The sequence below is a fragment of the Scyliorhinus torazame genome, chromosome 22 (assembly GCF_047496885.1).
Source record: "Scyliorhinus torazame isolate Kashiwa2021f chromosome 22, sScyTor2.1, whole genome shotgun sequence".
Taxonomy (NCBI): Eukaryota; Metazoa; Chordata; class Chondrichthyes; order Carcharhiniformes; family Scyliorhinidae; genus Scyliorhinus; species Scyliorhinus torazame.
In genome coordinates, this window is record NC_092728.1 from 63,578,959 (window position 1) to 63,601,591 (window position 22,633).

General features: G+C 44.8%; 1 protein-coding gene across 4 annotated transcripts in view; it reads left to right on the plus strand.

The window, feature by feature from the left end:
• LOC140399093 (astrotactin-2-like) overlaps window positions 1-22,633 on the plus strand; it is a 2,178,011-nt gene that overhangs the window by 1,338,923 nt on the left and 816,455 nt on the right. For all 4 annotated transcript variants that reach the window (XM_072488234.1, XM_072488235.1, XM_072488236.1 and 1 more), the window contains 2 exons: window positions 299-423; window positions 1,396-1,500. In XM_072488234.1, the coding sequence (XP_072344335.1) occupies window positions 299-423; window positions 1,396-1,500 (230 nt within the window). The remainder of the gene's footprint in view (window positions 1-298; window positions 424-1,395; window positions 1,501-22,633) is intronic.

A 22,633-nucleotide genomic window follows, 5' to 3' on the forward strand; every position in this document is an offset into this window, starting at 1 on the left:
CTGTTGGGGTTCCTGTGCAGAGAATGTAATTGTATATGCACACCTAAATGTGGTTCAGCTGCAATTAAATCGTCCTTGTAAAACGTTTTACACTTTCTATATTTTGTTCTCTTCAAAAAATGGTTATAATTTTAAAAATTGGCATTTAATGTTCTGATGGCTACACATTTTGAGATGTTTGTTTCTTCCAAATTACTAGCAGCCTTGGTAACTTTGAGAAATAAATCAAATTGCACATCCATTTCTGAAAGGCCCTTCTATGAACCAACTTCTGACAATGTCTGCTTCCTTCATACAGGGAGAATAATTTTGTGAAGGATTTCCCTCAACTTGCTGATGGATTAGTTGTCATTCCCCTTCCTGTGGAAGAGCAGTGTCGTGGAGTTCTTTCTGAGCCTTTGCCTAATCTCCAGCTCCTCACAGGTAAGCACCTTGTGTATTGTCAGTGCCCTGACTGCCTGCTGCAATTAGAATATCCTTGCAGACCTGCCTGTGCACACGGGCCACACTGTGACCAAATAGGCCAGGGGAAATACAGAACATTGTGTATGTATGCGCATAGTACATTGTCCTGCACCATGATAGTGTCTGAATCAGGGCATAAAACACCAGCTTCTGTCTTTTCCTCACTGAGGTACTATTTGGCATGTGAGTAATTAATTTGATATTGAAGTACTACGTCTTCCTGAAGCCCTGCATCTTAATTATTATTCATTGCTACTGTTGTGTTCAATGGAGTCATAAGGGATTGCTCACTGATATGTGGACACTTCAATTCTAGCCACAGAAAAAAGATGTCATGGTGCAATTCAACATTTCCTCTTAATATCATCGAGAGACACAGTATAATTATTACTGTTGTTTCTTTTCAATGTAATTTTCAATAGCAAAATATCCCAATGCCTGAATGAAGTGATTGTGAAAGATCCACAATGCATTTCCCTCATTATTTTTCTTTATTTTTAAAATTATCATGTTTTCTTCATTTCCCCCTTGGATTTGCGGTACACCTCTCCAATATCAAGGAACCAGCCAGGCAAAGCTTTTCTTTCTCACCTCCTGTTTGAATAACTTGCTGAGATTAGGAACTCATGTCAAGAATTGGAGCACCAAGTTTGTTTCCTGCCACTTTGTGACATAGTTAATTGGAAACCAAAGTACTACATCATTAACATTCAAACCATACAGTTTTTGCCAGCCAACATTTCAGGCCACAAAGCTTAAACTACATAGCCTATTGGCACCCAGCATTCCAGGTTTCAATGCTCAAACAACGCAGCTGATGGGCGGCCAATGTGCCAGGCCACAACATTTGAACTAAGATGACAGTCTGACAAACGTTAATGTGCTTTGACTTGTTAGTTAATTTTTTTTTAAACTTGATTTGTTTTCCAGGTGATGCGAAATACAATGAGGCTACTGGCTATCCCATGGTGCAGGAGTGGAGAGTTAGAAGCAATCTGTACAAGGTTAAGCTCAGTTCAATAACACAATCTGCAGGTAAAAATAAATAAATGAAGAACTTTGCTGAATAGGATCGCAATGATTCAAAAGGACTTGGGTGCCGCAAGCGTAGCATGGAGATTTTCTAGCTGAACAGAAACTTCACAAACCTGAAGGGCTGAGGGCACACTGGATGCTCAAGATTTTGAGGAGGACGTTGAAAGCAGGGGGAGGACTGGCAAGCTATAAATGTTCTAGGCAGGCAGTTTCGGAGGGCAGCAGCCAATAGAGCAATACGTATGCCGAGGGTTACAGCAAAAGAAAATTGGGTTGCAAGCAAACATTGCACTCTACTGCAGGAATATCTGTGCTTTTTAACCTGGGTGTCCGTGTTCAGTTCATTTGTGGGGAAGTAATCCAGGATCCCATTAATTTGCATGTATTTCACTGAAATAATACAAACAGGCAAATATAATAGAACTCAGTAACATGGGCTTCAATCATTAGATTTCCACATGCATCCCATAGTTTGCAGTTTGGAATCCTTGTGCAGAGTGTATTTGAATATGCACATCTAAATGTGGTCAAGTTGCAATTAAATTGAGCTGATATCACTGCATATCTCAGGAAACTTTGATATATTTGGCTACGCAACTGTGCATCAAAATTCCCTGAGCCTTAAAAAATATATAGTAAGAAGTCTTACAACACCAGGTTAAAGCCCAACAGGTTTGTTTCAAATCACTAGCTTTCGGAGCACTGCTCCTTCCTCAGGAGCAGTGCTCCGAAAGTTAGTGATTTGAAACAAACCTGTTGGACTTTAACCTGGTGTTCTGACTGTGCTCACCCCAGTCCAACGCCGGCATCTCCACATCATGGTTAAAAAAAATATGTCAGTTGTTTACGTTACAACCAGGGGAGGGGTGAAACTACTCCCCTAGTCTCTCAGTCCTCGTTTGACTGTAACAGTTTTTAAAAAATCTTTTAAGAATTTAGAGAGGGGGTGCTTTGCCAATTCTGAAGTCTCCAACTATTCATGTGTCGAAGTTGTGGATAATTACTCAGGCAGGTTTTCTTAGTTTAATGGAAGAATAAGGTAAATTTTTTTGAAATATTCCCAATCTAAAAAAAATAAGAAAAACAGGACACCATTCATACATTCACACACATCCGTCTAGGCCTACGCACACTGAAGTACAGATGGAAGAGTAAATGGATATGCTTTTAAGTGTTTTGCTGTCCCTGAAAGAAAAATACAGACTACATGGTTAGTTGCTCCTTAATTGGTCTCAATGCAGTGATTCAATATCGCAGCCATTTACCTTGATGCAGTACAGAGCGGATTTCCAAATTTTGAAAGATTTCGGTTCACAGTGCGTTTCTTCTCTGTTTGGTCACTTTATAAACCAGGTGTTGTACTTCCAGAGAGAGAGAGTGAGAGAAAGGGTACGCAGTACGAAGAGCCTGTTTCAGCACAGCAAAGTTCTTTTCACTTCTTCCTCCTGCTGTTTAGCACAAGGCTAAATCGCTGGCTTTGAAACCAGACCAAGGCAAGCCAGCAGCACGGTTCAATTCCCGTACCGGCCTCCCTGAACAGGCGCCGGTATGTGGCGACTAGGGGCTTTTCACAGTAACTTCATTTGAAGCCTACTTGTGACAATAAGCAATTTTCATTTCATTTCATTTCATTTTCATTTCACTTCATTTTCTGCTTGGCAGGGGCTCCTATGAATACCCTTGCTGATTGTATATTCCAGAAGAGCTTGATTAGTTCATGTCTGCTGCAGTTATTGTTTCAGTACAATTCAACTGAATTTGGACATCTCCTCTCAGGAACATTTGCAAAGCCTCAGTGTGGTGTAAATAGTCACGAGATCCGACCCCCTTGGGGTTTATTGTTTGTCTTCATTACAACTTTATGAAATGCAAAATTGTATTTGATAGCAGCTCAACCTGTCTGGGTTTTCCTTGAAAAAAGCACATTTGTCTGTACAGCATCCCCAAGTTTAAAACCCAGTCCATGAAAGAATAAGAAATCATGCCTTCAAGAAGCACATCCGCATGACATTTAGTGTTCTTTAGATTAGTAATTCTGTTTTTCATTGTGTAAGTTATCGCCACAGGCATATTGCTTGGTAACATTACTATTTTTAACATGGCTAACTAAGTGGCCCATTAAGCCACTCATTTATATCAAATCACTACAAGTGTTTCATGAAGTAGACCCAACGTCACCTTCTGCAGCGTACATCTCAAAATGAATTTAAAAAAAATAAAATGTCTGTCCTATTTGAATGTGATGTTGGATCGCTGAGGTTTTGATCAGTCATTTTAATTTGTCCTTGTGGAATACGTATAATTTTGACAATTACTAAATGTTAGTAAAAGTGTGAATTGAACACCATCCGATGTTTATCCTTCAATGAAACTCTATTCAAGAAGACCACTTTGTAGATGCCAACAATCTGGTACCGAATTAAACCTAACGGGAGTGAAATTCTTCAGACAATAACTTTACTGAAATTGTTGCTGCAAATAAAAGTGGGAGTTGCTTTTTGTAGACACGCAGCTTTTTCCAGAAATTTGTCAGCAGCAGGAATTTTAATTTTGTTCTTCACAATAACGGTTTGCATTTCAACTCATTTGTTCTGATTTTACCATCTGCATGACTTCCTCTGTAACATTATTTCTTTAACGAGTCCTGCAATTCAGCCTCAGTCACCCATCCTGGAAATCTGTTTTGCTTATTTATTCCACATTTTGGTCTTTGAACTTTTTACCCTTTTGTTCTGCTGCCTGAGGTTTCTGTACTTGCTGTGGTGGCACCTTAATCGCCTTCACTCTCAATTATTCACAACGTTTCTGGTGTCAGGGCTTAATTTTGCCATAACCTCAAGGTGCAATTGAACACACTTAATTGATATTTTGCACATCCCAGGCTCTGAGTTTAACAGAATAAGTATTTGTTATCTCCATTTCCAGAATCTGGTAGGATTTAGTATCCGCTCTGATGCTGGCCTTCAATTAGAAGTCAGGCGTCCTGGACCCTGGAGAGCAGGTGTGGGTGGGTGGGTGGGGGGGGGAGGGGGAGTCAGGTGGCCAACACTATTCCTAAGAATTTACTTGCACAGGCTAGGAAGCTGCTTAGACAACCTAAATAGAACTAACAGAATATAAACTTACTTTGTACAATTAAGTTTAGGGGAATTGCACAATCTAACAGGCACATTGTGTATGACTCAGGAGGTTTACCCAGCTTGCCACGCCTCGTGAGATCCCCGGCGTGGTGATCTGGATCCCGCTGAAAGTGGGCGGGACCTATTTCATATTTAAGTGGGCAGTTAGACTCACTTAAATATGTCTCGGTTGGATCTAACCAGCGCCCTGGATCGAATCCCCTCACCAAGGAGAGCCCAGCCAGGTGTCGTTTAGCACAGGGACCAGGTGGAATGACATTTGGAGAGTCTCCCAGGCAATTGGAGACACCCGGTGGTTAGCCTCTGGGAGGGTGACACCCTGGCACTGCCGATGCCACCAAGGCACCTTGGCCCTGTAAGCCTGGTAGTTCCACCCAAGTGCCAGACTTGCACTGCCAAAGGGCCAAGGTGGCACTGCCAGGTTGGAAGTGCCAAGGTGGCATTTTGCCTGCGCTGGGGATCAGAACCGGGATGCCCTGCCCTTATGAGGTGGGGTGCAGGGGACTTGAGGCCCCACCAGGTAAGTTGGGGGAATCGAAAGATCTGGGCGCCATTCAAAAATAAATAACAGATTCCCATTTAATATCAGGGTTGTTCTCAATGCTGCAAGCACCGGGAAACACCCTGCTAAACCCAACCACAATGGGACTCTTTTTTTCATTAAATCGCACCCTTGATTTTCCACCAATTTGCAAGGGTGGCACTGGTTGCTGGAGCGAGCCATTTTCACTACACCAGGCATTCAAAACTAACTAAATTTTGGACAAATAATTCTATGGAGCTTCCCCAATTTCCTGGAATGACTTTGGAACAAATCCAATGGAAAATGGCAGAAGCAGTTATTTGTACTGTTTCTTAAGGATTTTCAGCAATGTATGGTGTATGATTGGGACCTTGATATGTGGCATATCATTTTGAGGTACTCCATGTTTTAACTTGCACCTGATTTACAGAAATACATTCCACTGATTAATGCGCAGAGAGCTGCTGTTTTGATCGGTGAGATGCTTTGCAATTTTCCCTCAGTATAATTTAATTTCTACTTCATCATAATAATCTTCAATGGTAATGTACGCAAAGAAAACATCTGACACCGTAATGGAAAAATCGATCAGCTCTGCAGCAATTATATCTCACGAATAAAAACTGCTTTTGTCCAACAATCACCGAGAGTGCTCAGATATAAATCACATTTCAATGGCATTTGTTTTCATATTTATAAAATTATGAAGTCAGTTGTTCTAAATAAGCACCTACAAAATCCATTATTTTTATGTATAAGAATTCAAGTAAACCCGTTCAGATGCATTAAGTATAATTACTTGTTCATAACTACTAATTAAATTGCATGGACAGTGACTGACCTGATAATGTTTTACAAGTTTAAATTTTTATTGCCCAATATAATGTAAATTTTAAAAAGCCTTAAAAGCCCTGAGATGGTTTCACTCGAAACATTCAGCAATATTGTGGTTATATTACTGAAAAGGCCTGAACAAACGCATAAGGGACATGAGGCTGAATTTTGCACCCCCTCAAGGTCAGGAATGGAGGCATATGGGACCAAACAATTATCAGGCTGGCAGGTGTGCTTGTTTCCTGAATTTCTCCTGGTGTCAGCCATTTTGGCTGATGCAGATTTGGGACCCGGCAAGGCTGCCCACGTCCACAAAGTGTGCAGGCAATTAGCTTTGTTCAGGTTTGAGGAATGGAGGCTGACTGGGATCTTCCAGTCGTCCTCCAGATTCCTGATGCGATGGGAACAGATTAGTTTCCTTTAGGTGGGCTCCCAACCCCAGCCTGTCTGGGTGGGAGTTCAGCCAAGGGCCAGTACACTAATGGTGGCCTGACTGCTCACTACTCTGGTGATATACATCACTGTAAGTACACAAAGGGTTAATGTACATACACTACACCTAGCTAGACACTAGAGGGAACACCAGAGACATGACACACAGGCAGTCAACCAATAGGTCAGTAAGATAGGACATGACCAATGGGCAGTCACGATACACACGGAGGTGACACTACCACAGGAGGGCATTACACCAACCCATATAAAAGGACACATCACATATGTTCGGTCTCTTTCCATTGGAGACACTCAGTGAGTACAGACACAGGTTGATTGAACATCACTCCCACCACGTGGATTGTAGCAGACTGGTTCATCAGTCTGAGTAGCTATAGCAGGATTAACAGTAGCGTCGAATCCAAGTAGGAGAATTGTTAATAGTTTAATAAACGTGTTAAAGCTATCTCCAAGTCTGAACCTTCCTTTGTCAGAGTGCACATCAAGGAAGCAGCTTATGCTACGACAAGAGCATAACAAAACAACTACCTCTTTAAATTTCAGTGGCTGAGAGGGCACCTTCACTTTGACGCGCTCGCCCCGTTTTATTGCTACTCCCCTTATTTTACTGCTGCTAAGTGCTCCTCTGAAGCATAGAGGCCTCTTTGATTGTAACCCCCCCCCCCCCTCCTTACCTCACCTCACCCCAAATTTGAGAGCCTGCTCACTGTCCTTAATTGGACAGGGACCCGGTCTCCTTACAAATTAAGAAATGCACAAGTCACAACTCCAGCCAGTGGCTGTTGCCCCCACAGGAGGCTTTGGGACCCAGAGACAGTCTTGGCTCCTGTTCCGTGTCACCAAAGCAATGATTCAACCATGGCAGTTAGGGTTTTTTAATTCAGCGAATCAAATAAAAAACTAACATCAGTAACGCTGACCATGCAACCACTGGATTGGCATTCAAAAAAAAACAATCACGTTCACGACTATGAAAACCGAGTGCTTGCTGGGCCAATTCATAGGGAAGGAAATCTAATTTGCCTCCCTGATTGCCCCGAGACGGATTTTGCTACGGTGGCGGGACTCGGAGCCACCGGAAGCGGGGGGTCTTGGTGAGCAACCTGGCAGAATTCCTGAGGCTGGAAAAGATTAAATTCGCGCTGCAAATGTTGTCATCGGGATTCACAAAAAATGCCCTTTGACCCACCGTGTCTGAGCCAACCACATAACTATTTTTTAAAAAAATGTTTTTATTCTCCATTTTCACATTTTCCTTCAAAATGTACACCCCACCCACAGACATTAAATGGTAACAAATACAAAATCAATCCCCTTAACAATAACAACGATCCCATCCTCCCACCACCCCAAACAACGTCCCACCTGTCAATATATGCATCCAATAAAACAAACCCTCCCACGGTGGAAACAAAAAACAAAGGAGAAAAAGAAAAAGGAGTCCGGGACCGCCCATGGTCACCATTAACCTATAGAGTCCACTCCCCCCCCCCCCCTCCCTCCCCCCCCCCCCCCCCCCCACTCAACGCCATCCAACCTCTGAAAGAGTACCGCACATGATACCCAAGAGTTGTAAACACCCCCCGCCCCTTTCCAACTCCTCCCGTCCACTGCCTCTTGTAAAACTCCTCCCCCCCGACCTCGGTTCCTTCCCCCCAACTTTCCACCCCGGCTAGACCACTCGGACCCTGTTCTGCCAGGCTCCGATGGCTGCAGCCCCTCCCCCCCACCTCACTCCCATTCACTGGCCGGCTTAAACAGGCCAGCGTGGAGGCCCCCGCTCAGGTCCCTTTCCCCCTTGCCCGGCACTAGGAAAGCCCAGAAATCCCCTTTTAGCACACAAACCCCGCATATCCACCTACAGCCCAAAGAGCCCTCATTTCAAGTGAAAGTCCCATCGCTTCCCTTGTCCAAATATATACAACATTGGCTCCTTTAGCCCATACACCCGCACGCAGTGAAACAAAAAAGAAGAAAATACAGTCCTGAGGTTACATCAGCACATGGCCATTTCTCAGTTTCTCAGTTCTGCCACAGTCCTTCGCAAACTCCTCCGCTGCTTCCACCGTTCCAAAATAAAAGTCCTTCAGCTTGTAAGTCACCCTCAGCTTCGCTGGATATACAATGCCGCACTGCACCTTGCTAATGTACAGTGCCCTCTTCACCCGGTTGAAGGCAGCCCGCCTCCTTGCCAGCTCCACCGTAAAGTCCTGGTATACACGGATACCAGCTCCAGCCCACTGCACCACCCGCTTCTGCTTGGCCCAGCACAGGACCTTCTCCTTCGCACTGTACCTCCGGAAGCACAGAGTCACTACCCTTGGCGGCTCACTCGCCTTTGGTACAGGCCTCCACGACCGGTGAGCCCGATCCAGCTCATATCGGGAGGGATCCTCCCCCTCCCCCAATAATTTTGCCAGCATCGCGGCAAAAAGCTCAGCCGGCCTCGGTCCTTCAACTCCTTCGGGCAGCCCCACAATCCTCAAATTTTGTCGCCTGGATCTGTTTTCCAGGTCTTCCATTTTTCCTCGCAGATCCTTGTTAATCTCCATCACCATCCGCATCTCCTTCCCCATCGAGGTAAGTTGATCACCGTGCTGCAATAATGTCTCCTCCACTTCCTTCAGCGTCTCCCCTTGCTCCCGCACCTCCGCTACTGCGCTCGCCACCGCCGTTGTCACCGGGGAAATCGCCTTCTCCAGCAACACACTCAAAACCTCCCTCATCTCCTTCCTCATTGTCTCCATGTATTTTGTAAACTGCCTTTCGAATTCCGCAGCCATCACCTTAGTTATTTCTTCAGCCGCAAGCAATGCGGCCTTCCCTGGTGCTCCAGCCTCCATTTTCCTTGGTGACCTCGTGGTGACCTTTCCACTCCCCGATGGACCTCCAGCTGTTTTTTTTACGGCCTTTTTTTGCTCATCCTCGACATTTTTCTTGACTGTGCCTTCACTGTGCCTCCTCTCAGCCTTCTCGCTGCTTTTGCCGCCTCCGTGGACCCTGGGACCGGGCTTAAAGCCCCGAAAATGCCGTTCCCGAACGGGAGCCCTCCATTGTGCGGCTGCCTCCCGCCCGCCGTCACCGGAAGCCAACCACATAACTATTCTAATTCCATTTTTCAGCACTTGACAAATAGCCTTATATGCTTTGACATCACAAGTGCACATCCAAATACTTCTTAAATGGTTATGAGGGTCTCTACTTCCACCATCCTTTCAGGCAGTGGGTTCCAAAGGTTGAAAATGTTCTTCCACACATCCCCTCTAAAGCTCCCGCCCCTTACCTTAAATTTATGCCCCCTGGTCGTTGATCCCTCCACCAAAGGGAAAAGTTACTTCCTGTCTACTCTATCTATGTTAAAATGTTATACATCTCAATCATGTCACCCTCTCAATCTCCTCTGTTCCAAGAAAAATAACCCCAGTCTATCCAATCTCTCTTCATAGCTAAAATCATCGATAAGTTTTGATGAGATCCCCCCTCAATCTTCTGAACTCCAATTTATATAATCCAAACCGATTTAGTCTCTCCGCATATGACAGTCCCGCCATCCCAGAATCAGCCTGGTAAACCTTCGCTGCACTCCCTCGAGAGCAAGAACATCCTTCCTCAGATAAGGTCACCAAAACTGCACATAATACTCCTGGTGTGGCCTCACCAATGCCCTATATAATTGCAGTAAAACATCTCTATTCCTATACTCAAAATTGTAAAACCTTAAATGAGATGAGAGATTGGAAGAATTTTTGATTGGAATGAACTCTCTTGCAAACAGAACATATGGTTATGAACAAGCTGAGAGTTATAAGAAAAGACAAAAATGTTGCTGATCAGATAGTCAATGGAATATATCTGTTATGGTCCATTTGCCTCACTGATGGGTAAATCCTGCGAGTGCCCCAATTCAAGCTCTGTGCCAGGCACGGGCCGAGCACAGGGCACTTGACTCGAGGTGCCCGGCACAATCTGGATCATGCCCTTACTGAGCATGATCTCGATAATGACATTTAATTGAGTTATTAGGCTCATTTAATTACCTTCACCCTGCTTTCACCAGCTACCCAGGAGTTGATGGCTGCGCCTGTGAGACCTCAACTGGTTTCCACAAACGTGTACCAGGCGTGATGACACATCGGGGGGAGGAGGGGGGGTAGTCTCTGAGACCATTAGAGACGCCCGGGTGGTGGGGGACAGGACATGATACCACCTGGCACCTGAGCACCTTGTAAATGCCAGCCTGACACCCTGCTAGTGCCAACTAAGGAGGGGTCCTGAAAGTAAAGGGGGGGAGACTGAAAGGACGGGTGTGCAGAGGTCAGGTCTGCCATTCAAAATGGCGCCACGGTCTGCAAGGAGCCGGCCTCGCCAGTACAGGAAAAGATCCTGGGCTGCATTCTCCGTTTGGGAGACTACGTTCTCCCGCTGAAGCTGAATTGCAACCGATTTGTGATTCTCTTGGGAGCACAAAGCGGTAAGCAATTCAGTGTTCCGTGCCATTCATATTTATGCATGCCGTGGAATACAAAGGAATCCTGCTATCGGGCCATCATCTTGGGCGGGCGGCCTGATTACGAGGTCCCGCGGCCGGCCACCCATGCTTGCACCATGAAATGGCCACAAACAAAACCCGCATCACACAGCAGCCCCCTCACCCCCGGATTGCCTGGGTGCCCCCCCATCCCACAGGTCGCTGGGCCCACTAAATGATGCAAATGGTCCATTAAGACTCCCGCTGACGTGTTGCCTGGACCTCGTTCCTGCGCCGTCGGAGTTTAGAGCATCACGTGGCCCCGATCCTGATTTTCCCCCCACGCCCAGTTCTCCATCCCATCGGTGAATGTATTCTGAGTGTCCTAGGATGGAGAATTCCACCCTCCAATTGTTGCCTCGACAGGGCGAAACTCAGGAGGCGCAGTAAGCTAGTCAAATGCCAGTGAATGATGGAGTGAACCTCGGCACTGCAGCTGCCGAGGAACACCCTGCAAAACGTGCCCAAAAGGGGATTTATTTCTACTGAATCACACACACTATTTGTGAGGTTTGAATAGGGTACTTCCAGATTTGCACCCTGCAGCTAAATAGACCTGGAGAGGGAGCAGATGAGATTTGCTCGATCAATACCGGGGTTGACTGATTTCAGTTATCTGTTGAGACAAGGAACATTGGTGTTGAACTCCATTAAGGGGACGTTTATCAGAGGCTTTCAAAAGGTTTTGGTAGAATGCATAAACATAGAACATACAACATACAGTGCAGAAGGAGGACATTCGGCCCATCGAGTCTGCACGGACCCATTAAAGCCCTCACTTCCCCCCTATCCCACAAACCCAATAACCCCTCTTAAACTTTTTGAACACTAAGGGCAATTTAACATGGTCAATCCACCTAACCTGCAACTCTTTGGACAGAGGGAGGAAACCGAAGTGCCCAGAGGAAACCCACGCAGACACGCGGAGAACGTGCAGACTCCGCAAAGACAGTGACCCAGTGGGGAATCGAACCTAGGACCCTGGTGCTGTGAAGCCACAGTGCTAACCACTATGCTACCGTGCTGCCCTAAAGAGTCAATATTTTCAGTGGCGGGAGGGTTTGCAACCAGAGCATATATTTGCAAAAGAACCAGATGAGTTTATTTTTCGTCCCATGCGGTTCTGTTTGGACTTCACTGCTTGAAAGGGCAGTGGAAGCAACTTCAACAGTAACTTTCAAAAACGCATTTGATAGATACTTGAAGAGGAAATGGTTTCAGGGCCTTGGCGGTAGCTCAGGAGATTGCAATTCAGTGCACACTCTTTAAAAAAGTTGCGATCCTTAAGGGGGAGGGGGAGCAGCCCCAAGTCGTGGTCCACATAGGTACCAACGATATAGATAGGAAAAGGGAAAGGGATGTAAGGCATGAATTCAGGGAGCTAGGGTGGAAACTTTGATCTAGGGCAAACAGAGTTATTATCTCTGGGTTGTTACCCGTGCCACGTGATAGCGAGACGAGGAATAGGGAGAGAGAGGAGTTGAACACATGGCTACAGGGATGGTGCAGGAGGGAGGGTTTCAGATTTCTGGATAATTGGGGCTCATTCTGGGGTCGGTGGGACCTCTACAAACGGGATGGTCTACACCTGGACCAGAGGGGTACCAATATCCTGTGGGGGAAATTTGCTAATGCTCTTTGGGAGGGTTTAAACTAGTTCAGGGGCTTGGGAACCTGAATTGTAGCTCCAGTATAGAGGAGGTTGAGAGTAGTGTGGTCATGAGTAAGGTTTCAAAGTTGCAGGAGTGTACCGGCAGGCAGGAAGGTGGTTTAAAGTGTGTCTTCTTCAATGCCAGGAGCATCTGGAATAAGGTGGGTGAACTTGCGGCATGGGTTGGTACCTGGGACTTCGATGTTGTGGCCATTTTGGAGATATGGATAGAGCAGGGACAGGAATGGTTGTTGCAGGTGCCGGGGTTTAGATATTTCAGTAAGCTCAGGAAAGGTGGTAAAAGAGGGGGAGAGGTGGCATTATTAGTCAAGGACAGTATTACAGTGGCAGAAAGGACGTTTGATGAGGACTCGTCTACTGAGGTAGTATGGGCTGAGGTTAGAAACAGGAAAGGAGAGGTCAACCTGTTAGGGGTTTTATATAGGCCTCCGAAAAGTTCCAGAGATGTAGAGGAAAGGATTGCAAAGATGATTCTGGATAGGAGCGAAAGCAACAGGGTAGTTGTTATGAAGGATTTTCCAAATATTGACTGGAAACGCTATAGTTCGAGTACTTTAGATGGGTACGTTTTTGTCCAATGTGTGCAGGAGGGTTTCCTGACACAGTATGTAGATAGGCCGACGAGAGGCGAGCCATATTGGATTTGGTACTGGGATAATGAACCAGGACAGGTGATAGATTTGGAGGTATGTGAGCACTTTGGTGATAGTGATCACAATTCGATTACGTTTACTTTAGTGATGGAAAGGGATAGGTATATACCGCAGGGCAAGAGTTATATCTGGGGGAAAGGCAATTATGATGCGATGAGGCATGACTTAGGATGCATCGGATGGAGAGGAAAACTGCAGGGGATAGGCACAATGGAAATGTGGAACTTGTTCAAGGAACAGCTACTGCGTGTCCTTGATAAGTATGTACCTGTCAGGCAGGGAGGAAGTGGTCGAGCAAGGGAACCGTGGTTTACTGAAGCAGTCGAAACACTTGTCAAGAGGAAGAAGGAGGCTTATGTAAAGATGTGACATGAAGGTTCAGTTAGGGCGCTCGAGAGTTACAAGTTAGCGAGGAAGGACCTAAAGAGCCTTCTCAAAATGCACATCATATGTGGTCAACATTTAAGATCAATGACGAGCTCAACTTCAGAATACACTGCCTGAAATTCTTGCCATTTAGGCAGTGACTTATGCAGTCCACTGACCAATTCAAATGTAAATGCAGAGACTTTACTGCATAATATAATAATATAATCTTTATTATTGTCACAAGTAAGCTTGTATTAACACTGCAATGAAGTTACTGTGAAAATCCCCTAGTTCCCACACTCCGACGCCTGTTCGGGTACACAGAGGGAGAATTCAGAATGTCAATTCACCTGATAAGCACATATTTCGGGACCTGTGGGAGAAAACCAGAGCACCTAAAGAAACTCACGCAGACAAAGAACTAAGAAAGAACAAAGAAAAGTACAGCACAGGAACAGGCCCTTCGGCCCTCCAAGCCTGCGCCGACAATGGGGAGAACATGAGACTCCGCACAGACAATGACCCAAGCGGGAATCGAACCCGGGACCCTGGTGCTGTGAAGCAACAGTGCTAACCACTGTGCTACCGAGCCGCCCATAAAGTGCGAGCCAACAGAATAATCAAGCTTGTGACAGCTATGACCCAGTGGGTAACAACCTGCAGCTCGGGGTCATATGCGGCCTTCAGGGTTCTGAGTGTGGCCCATGAGACATTTTGTTGACTGTTGCCCACGCGTAGGGTTTCTGCATTCCGCTGGTTTCCATCCACGTAATTTTTTTCCTACTGGTAAGACTGAAGAGATACACACCTAAAGCAAGGGCAAGTGAGGTGCCCGGAGGTGTGCTGATTTCACACAACATTGGCTGTGAGAGTCATGTGCTACTCTGCATCCCTTCAAGCGTAAATATTTATTTTGTTTTTACCACTTGAAGTTGATGGCATTTCTATTAATATAGGAATTATTAAGCATTTTCAATTAACTTGTTATGAAATATTCAGCGTGTATTAAATGTCCTTAATCTTATTCAAGGAACTTAGTCAGTGAACATGCCCGATTTCAATATTGTAGCCCACTGAGATGAAGGAGGGCCACTCATGTGGCCCAGTCACTAGCCTAGATTACCCATCACTGTTGTACCCCAATGGAAAAATTCCAAAAATATATCTTGGGCCAACCCAAAGATTACACCATAAAAACACAGCTACAAAAGTGGACATATGTATGAAGCCCCATTAACAGGTAGACAGAGCCTGCAAACTATGTGTAACTCATCCAACATTCCATGATCTCCATTGCAGGCAACCCTAGTTAGCAATGTGGGTGGTTCAGCCTCATACCGGCACCAATTAAATGCACAGCTTTTAACGTTGTATGCAAGGCATGTGGCAACAGAGAACAAACACCAATGCAGAAAGTAAAGGCCAAAACAAGTGGTTTGGCGTCAGGAGAAGCCACAACCAGAGTCCCACAGACACAGCATTTCACCCAACCAAGAGAATGTATCAAATAACGTCAAAACAAGATCCACAAAATGTCTAGCCAAGCTAACAGTCAGATGATGAGGTTAACTAGACCATCAACACAAAAGATATGCTGACATTAAGCACAGTGAACATCAAATAATCTATTGACACTGTGGTACCAACAAGATGTCTTTGCCACCATCCAGATCATGTGTCCATAGATGCATAACCTGTATGATAAACTGGACACCGGGTACAGGTGCAAACATTCTTCCACTTCTCACCTGAAATGTGTATACTCAGAATGGCAAGTGATGATTCAGCCAACCACTGTCAACCTCAATGCATACAATGACTCAGAGACTCTGCTCCTGGGATCCATTACACTCAAGTGTCACTACAAAATCTCACCCAGTTCACCCAGATGTTCCATATTGCGGGTAGCATGGTCCAGTGATCGAAGATCTATCATCCAGGACAAAGCAGCCTGTTTGATTGGCTCCCCTTCCATCAACAATTACTCCCTCCACCACGTAGGAATGGTAGCAGTAGTATGTATCATCTGCAAGACGCACTGCAGGAACCCACCAAGGCTCCTGAGGCTGCATCTTCCAAATCCACGACTGTAACCATCTAGAAGTACAATGGCAGCAGAGACCTGGGAGCACCGCCACCTGGAAGTTCCCCTCCAAGCCTTACACCACCTGACTTGGAAATATATCAACGTTCCTTCGGTGCCGCTGGGTCAAATTCCTGGAACTCCTCTAATAGTACTGTGCGTATACCTACATCTCACCGCCTCCTTCTTCAGGGCAATTAGGGATGGGCAATAAATGCTGGCCTAACCAGCGAAGCCCACATGCCTTGAATGAATTTTTAAAAATGAAACATTGTCATATCCTGCATGCAAATCTAAATTCTAAACGATAAGTGAAAAGCAAAAAAATGAAAAATTGCATGAGTCCTGGCAGACTAAGATATGGCAGGGAGAGCAGAATAAATATACATTGATATGATAACAGTTCAACAGCAGCACAAGGGGTTAGTAGTTATATTTCAACTTTGTACAACTCACTGGTTGTCCAAACCAATTTTAGTTATGATGTCAGGGTTTACTTTCTCAAGAATTTAGAGTTACTTTTAAAACGAGTAGTGTATTTTGGGAAGTCATTATACCTATTTATAATTTACAGAGAAAATTCATTAAAAATATATTTCTGTCAATAATAAAGAATTCTGACTAGCTCATTCCTCAGACTGGTCAGAGATTCAGTGAAGTTCTGGTCCTTTGGGCAGGCAATTTATAAAAATATACGCCATGAGGATTATGATTCTCGTTGGAAAAAAAAGATATTACTTCCTTCTTCTGCAATTAATAGCCTATTAATAAAATCATGGACATCCACTGCTTTGAAACACAGAACTTCAGAAAATGTGATTTGGTTAGTGGATTTTCAATTACAGAAAATGGGAATTATCCTTTTTCATCCTCGTAGTATGTTAGCTTCCTTGACACAAAATCAAACATGAATGCAACATTAATAACTCATCTTTTATTGGCATAACATTAGCCTGATATAATGCATTGAATATGTAAAAAGAAACAGTTTGAGAAAGAGTTGCAGTCTTTTTCGCAGTGGGGCAATTATTTGAGAACATGCGTTCAGCAATGTATCTTCAGAAAGCTACCCCCCCACCTCATCCAACTCCCCAATTCCCATGTCCCCATGCTCAATGCTCTCTGTTTCTTTCTTGTGTTTTTCTTATTTGCCTTTTGCATTATTTTCATTTCATCTGAGAGCTTCTTGCATATCCACCCCAAAGGCCACCAAAGAACAGCCCTTTGTACTGGCCCTCTGCTTCTTTCTCTGTTGCTTTTCCCTCCCATAAATGTGGCACATCCAGGGCATTAATTACTTGAGAAAGATTGATCCAAGAGCCTCAAAATAGATTATTATTTAATACAACCTCATGTCCAAGTTATTCGGAGTTCCAAAGCTGGGTTCATGTCCATATCAAATCAATTGAAGCTGAGCAAACATTCAAAACTATTTAAAATTCTGATAAATACAATCTATCACCCATCACAACATTAATTTGCTCGGAAAAAAAACTACATTTGAATTTGTAAAATGAGATTCCATTGGAAGAACTGGATGTGATGAGGTTGTATTGAGTTTAATTTCAAACTAGTTAGTGATACATTTGGGAGAGAAAGAGAACATAAGCATTTTTACGGAAGGGAAAGGCCATGAAGCCCAATCAATCTGACCTGAGGAACTATATGACTCTGCAAATTGATTTGATAACGGATCATGAAATGCTTAACTTAAGAGGAAGGAATGTTGAGGAAATTTTCCACCCAAATGGCGATCATTTCTTTCCCGCTGTACCTTCAGCATTGCTATTGCAAAAGTGAAACTTGACGCACCTTGAGCTGCACTTTTAAATTGAATGGACTGGCATGGAAGTTGAATCACGGCAGGAAAAAATATCACTAGGAATGTTGCACATCTTGTCCTCATGGTTTGTATTCAACATTTATTGTGCCATCATGTAAAGACTCCTGCCATCGGATTAGTTACATGGCTCAGAAGGAAAGGTTTGTTGACAAGAATCTCTCTCAATTTTACATAAAATAAAAGCAAAATGCTGTGGATGCTGGAAATCTGAACTATAAACAGAGCTCTGAAGAAGTCATACTTCTGAAGAAGCACCATCTGCCAGACCTGCTCAGTCTTTCCAGCATTTTCTGGATTTATCTCTCGTTCTCACATTTTGCCAAATATTGGTTCATTTTTCATTTGATTTAAAGTTGAGCAAAATGGTGGGTCTATCTATGTTCCAAAAGCACCATTTCAGTGAATCTTATCACTAAAAATGTGCAGAATATATTCGTGTCCAAAACATTCAGGCCACGTTGCAGCTGTGAGCAACTTAATGATTTAGCAATCATAGATTTTATCACTCTTTTTCAGCTTTCATTGTAGAATGGCATTGGGTAGCAATACTGAATCAGTACTCACTGTTATATTATATTGCTACTCCTGGTAGCATGTTATATTACTGGGTTTAAAGTAAGATATGTTGTTACTAACTGTAGATGATGTTGAAGAACACTCAAGTCTTCGATGTAAAGTAAACAAATTTATTAAGTGATGATAAAACTAATAAATTAGTTTGACACTCCACTGAACTAACTCGAGCAATAAAGTAAGGATAAACAACTGTACAATCTGTAAGTTTCATGTGGTGTCTAGGCTGAGATCCTCTCCACTACACTGCTGTCCTCTGGTAACCCCTGCTGGAAAGAGAGCTGAAAAAAGAGCTAGAGCTTCTGGGAACTCAGTTATTTTGTGGATCGAGTAATGCCCTCTAGTGGTAGTGTTACAGCTAGGTGTTGTGATTAACCCTTTAGTTACATGTCTGTCTACATATCATTACACACACATTTATAAAGCGTATTACGATCCCAGACCAGACCCCAACAGTGGCTGCGATACTTGACCGAAATCCCAATATTTTAGTTTATTTTAGGACTGTGTGAAAAGAATGATTTGTGCCAGGAGTGATTACATGAAAAAATAGGGCTTTGGTATTTCTAAAACAAAACTTTATTATAAATAGAACATCAGTGTTTTAACTTCACTCCTGAAAAGAAACAGCAGATAATTACTCCTCAACATAACTATACAATTTCCAATTAAACAACAAGAAAAGAAACATACAGCTCTGAATCCAGTTTAAAATTAGCAGAGCGTAGAGTAGTACTTGCTTTTGAAAACAGATTTGGCTCCAGTTGGAACCCCTTCAGACTCTGGCTGAATATCTGCAAATAGCTGCCTCCACTAGGTTGTTTCAGCCTCATCCTTGTCTTCAGATGGGACAACCCTGCTTCAAAATATTATTACTCTTTTTTTTCCAACTGGGAAATAAAACTGCATTTACTTGTGAACTCTGTGGTAGTCAAATCAGACTTCAGCTATCTCTCAAAACTACTCCAAACTCATTTCCTTTTTGCGTTTCTGAGTTCCACCCAGGCAATGCAGGGGTGGGCTGCCGTATGGTGGAGGGAGAGGGGCCAATTTAGGAAGGGGGGAAATTTGTGGTGAGTATGGTGCCGTCAACTCAAGATGGTGGCTTGATAGCGGGATTCCCTATAAATCCCTTGAGTATCCTCATCTCCCCAAGCTGAAAACACATTGGGCTTGATTCTCTATTTGAGAGATAATGGGTGGGATCCTCCGTTTCCCGACACCGATATCGTAATCAACGATCAGGCGGAGAATCACTTTTGATGCACCTGTTTTCGGATGCTCCACCCACTCCAAAACGACATCATCGGGGAGTACACTGCACGCCGCTGGGATCACCTCAGGATGTCACCTGAAAGCCCTCCAGATGCTCCGCCCCTGATGGGCTAACCTCCTGACAGCGCGGGGCACGTGTGCTCAGAGTTTTTGTAAACCTCGCGTGACGCTGCGGACTGTGTCCAGCGCTACCAGTCGGGGGTGGGGACGCCGTTCCGCTGGCAGTGGGGGGAGCTTCAACGGGGGCTGGGGGACTGGTGGGGGTGGTCCAGGGATGGTAAGCGGGGGGTACAGGGGAGCACTATCTGGCAGATAGGGTCCGCGCGCAGCCGGAATCATGTTGTATGGCACGATCGCTGCAGGTCGTCGCCGTGCGCATGTGTGGCCACGGACCCAGCCATTCTCTGGCCGTTTTTGGCGGGGGAGCCAGGGGTTTTACCCGGCACGGCTGCTAGCCCCTTACCGGTCCCGGAATGGGTGAGGGTTAGGCGCTGATTTTCACATCGTAAATTGCCACTGTTTCCACGCCGGCGTCGGCACTGAGCCACAAAATCTGAGAATCCAGCCCTATGTTCTCCCGCTGGAGCTGAATTGCACCAGGTTTAAGATCCCCCTAAAGGTCATAAGGCAGGATGCAATTCAGTGTTGCACGCCATGCAAATTTACACATGGCATGAAATACGAAGGATTCCCAGGGAATCACGCTATCGGGCCGCCATCCTGTCTGGGTGGCTTGATAGTAGGATCCCGTGGATGGCATCCCCCCCACACACCAAAAATCGGCCCTGCCCCACCACATGGCAGCCCCCCCCCACCCCTGGATTGCCTGGGTGCCCCCCATCCCCAAGTATGGGGTCGATGCAACCTCCCCAGGGACCCCTATAATAGAGGGACCCCCAGGGACCACTGTAATATGGGGATCCCTCAGGGTCCCTGTAAGAAGGGGACCTCCTGGGTTCCCTGTAATAGGGAGACACCCCCACAGGGACCCCTGCCTGAAGGAACTCCCTGCACAGACTCCCAACACAGAACACCCACACATAGACCCCCTCTTCCCTGGAAAAGAGACCCCTGTCTGGAAGCTATAGTGCAGTCCAGCGAGGGGCAGTGGGGAACATTAAGCTGTAATAGTTAGCTTGCAGCTCCCTGAGTCCATTCCTCCAAGGAGAACAGCTGTGCCTGCATCTTGTTCCCACATATCCATGATCTGCAATCCATTCATAGCTTTCTAGTAGTGTCTGTCAATGACAGCTGGTAAAAACAATCTGCAGCTTGAATCCATTCATATCCTTTCATGCTTCAGTGGCCTACGTGGTGAATACCAAATGTTTGTAAACATTGACCACATCAAAGAGAGGTAAGTGCAGTGTAATCACCCGCTCAACGCCCTTGGCCAGTCACAAGGTTCATCATGCCAGGGCCACGATTAGAGAGACCACAAGTGAACCGCGCCCACATGATTCCCGGCTGTGGGTACTGGAGAATCACAGGAGGGTGGGGCATAGGGCTCCAGGCCAGCTAAATAGATGCAAATGGGTCATTTATTTACGTGCTCCCGCTGGCATGAGACATGGAACTCGTTCACTCTGCCGGTGGCGGGTGAGAGCATCGTGTTCGGTGTCAATCCCGATAGCGTGATTCCCTGGGAATCCATCGTATTCCATGCCGTGTGTAAATTTGCATGGCCCCGACGCCTGATTCTCCATCTCATCGGGGATTGTATTCCGGGCATCCCAGGACGGAGAATCCAGCCCATTATCTCTGCAGGCTGCAAAAGCCTATTAACTCCCCAGAGACTTCCCCAAGCAAACTACTATGCATTAGCCCAGACTGATACACATGTTCCTGTGTCAATTTCACTTGATGGCTGCGAAAACCATCTCTGCTCTGCAAACAGATTTCTTTTTAAACAAACACATTCTAACCTCAGGCTCTTAACCCTTAAATTGATCCAATATTTATGATCCAATTTGCCTGAAATCTTCCACAAGCATTTCTACAAAAAGAAGACACTTAAATATAACATAGTAAATAAAGGAATAGATTACTTTTCCTCAGCTTTAAACAACTACATTACTCTTAACAATGTACTCAATATGTACACAATAGACAACATTAAAAGCGAACATAATTTATTACCCATGGTTCTGTCCAGTACTGTGAAATATGAAAGTCACCATTGTCTCCGAGGACTCTAGGCTGCTCGCCCCTTTTGAAATGAAATTAAATGAAAATTGCTTATTGTCACAAGTAGGCCTCAAATGAAATTACTGTGAAAAGCCCCTAGTCGCCACATTCCGGCGCCTGTTCGGGGAGGCTGGTACGGGAATCGAACCGTGCTGCTGGCCTGCCTTAAAAGCCAGCTATTTAGCCCAGTGTGCTAAACCAGCCCCTCTCATGCAAGAGATGATTGGTGGTGATTTTACCCAAGGGTCACCTCAGGCAAGGTTGCAAAGGCAGGGCCTTCATAATCTCAGCTGGCACGGGAATTGAACCTATGCTGTTGGCATCACTCTGCATCATGAACCTGCCGTCCAATTGAGCTAACCAACCCCCCCCCCCCCCCCCCAGTACTGGAACCATCAGTTTGTTGCTGATGTGTTGCCATAAGTTTTTTTTTTTGCAGTGCTTTGATCCTTGATTGACCTCATGAGCAGATCCATCCTTCTCATTCAACTAATTCCTTATCTTCCCAAAGTCTCAACCACTGTAGTGATTCTTTGTAAACTTGCTCATAAAGATGACCAAATCAAGCTCTGATCTGGAGTCAAGTGGTCCTTAAATACTGTGAGCTTCTGATGAATGGTTTTTAATGTACCCTTAATGGGCAAAAAATCTGTTGATACTTATTTTCTGTTAATTTTCATGAAATTGTTCTTGATTAGGAACCATCCTCAAACAGCTTCATTAATGGCTTCTGTTGAGAAGGTTCATTCAAATTATCCAACATATGGCCAAACAATTTTCATCTCCAATCCTCTTCTCCTTTTTCTGTCCAGCCCCTAAGATTGCATTTGACTGAGGTTGGTACAGTAGGAAAGAATATATTTCACAGTAAATCTTTTTAATGATTTAACTACAATGCTTACATATGGAATCCATTCTTTTAATAACCTTCCTGATAGCTTACATTTGGCAAATGTGAATCCTTTCAGTAATTATACACTAGCATTGTTCCTTCCTC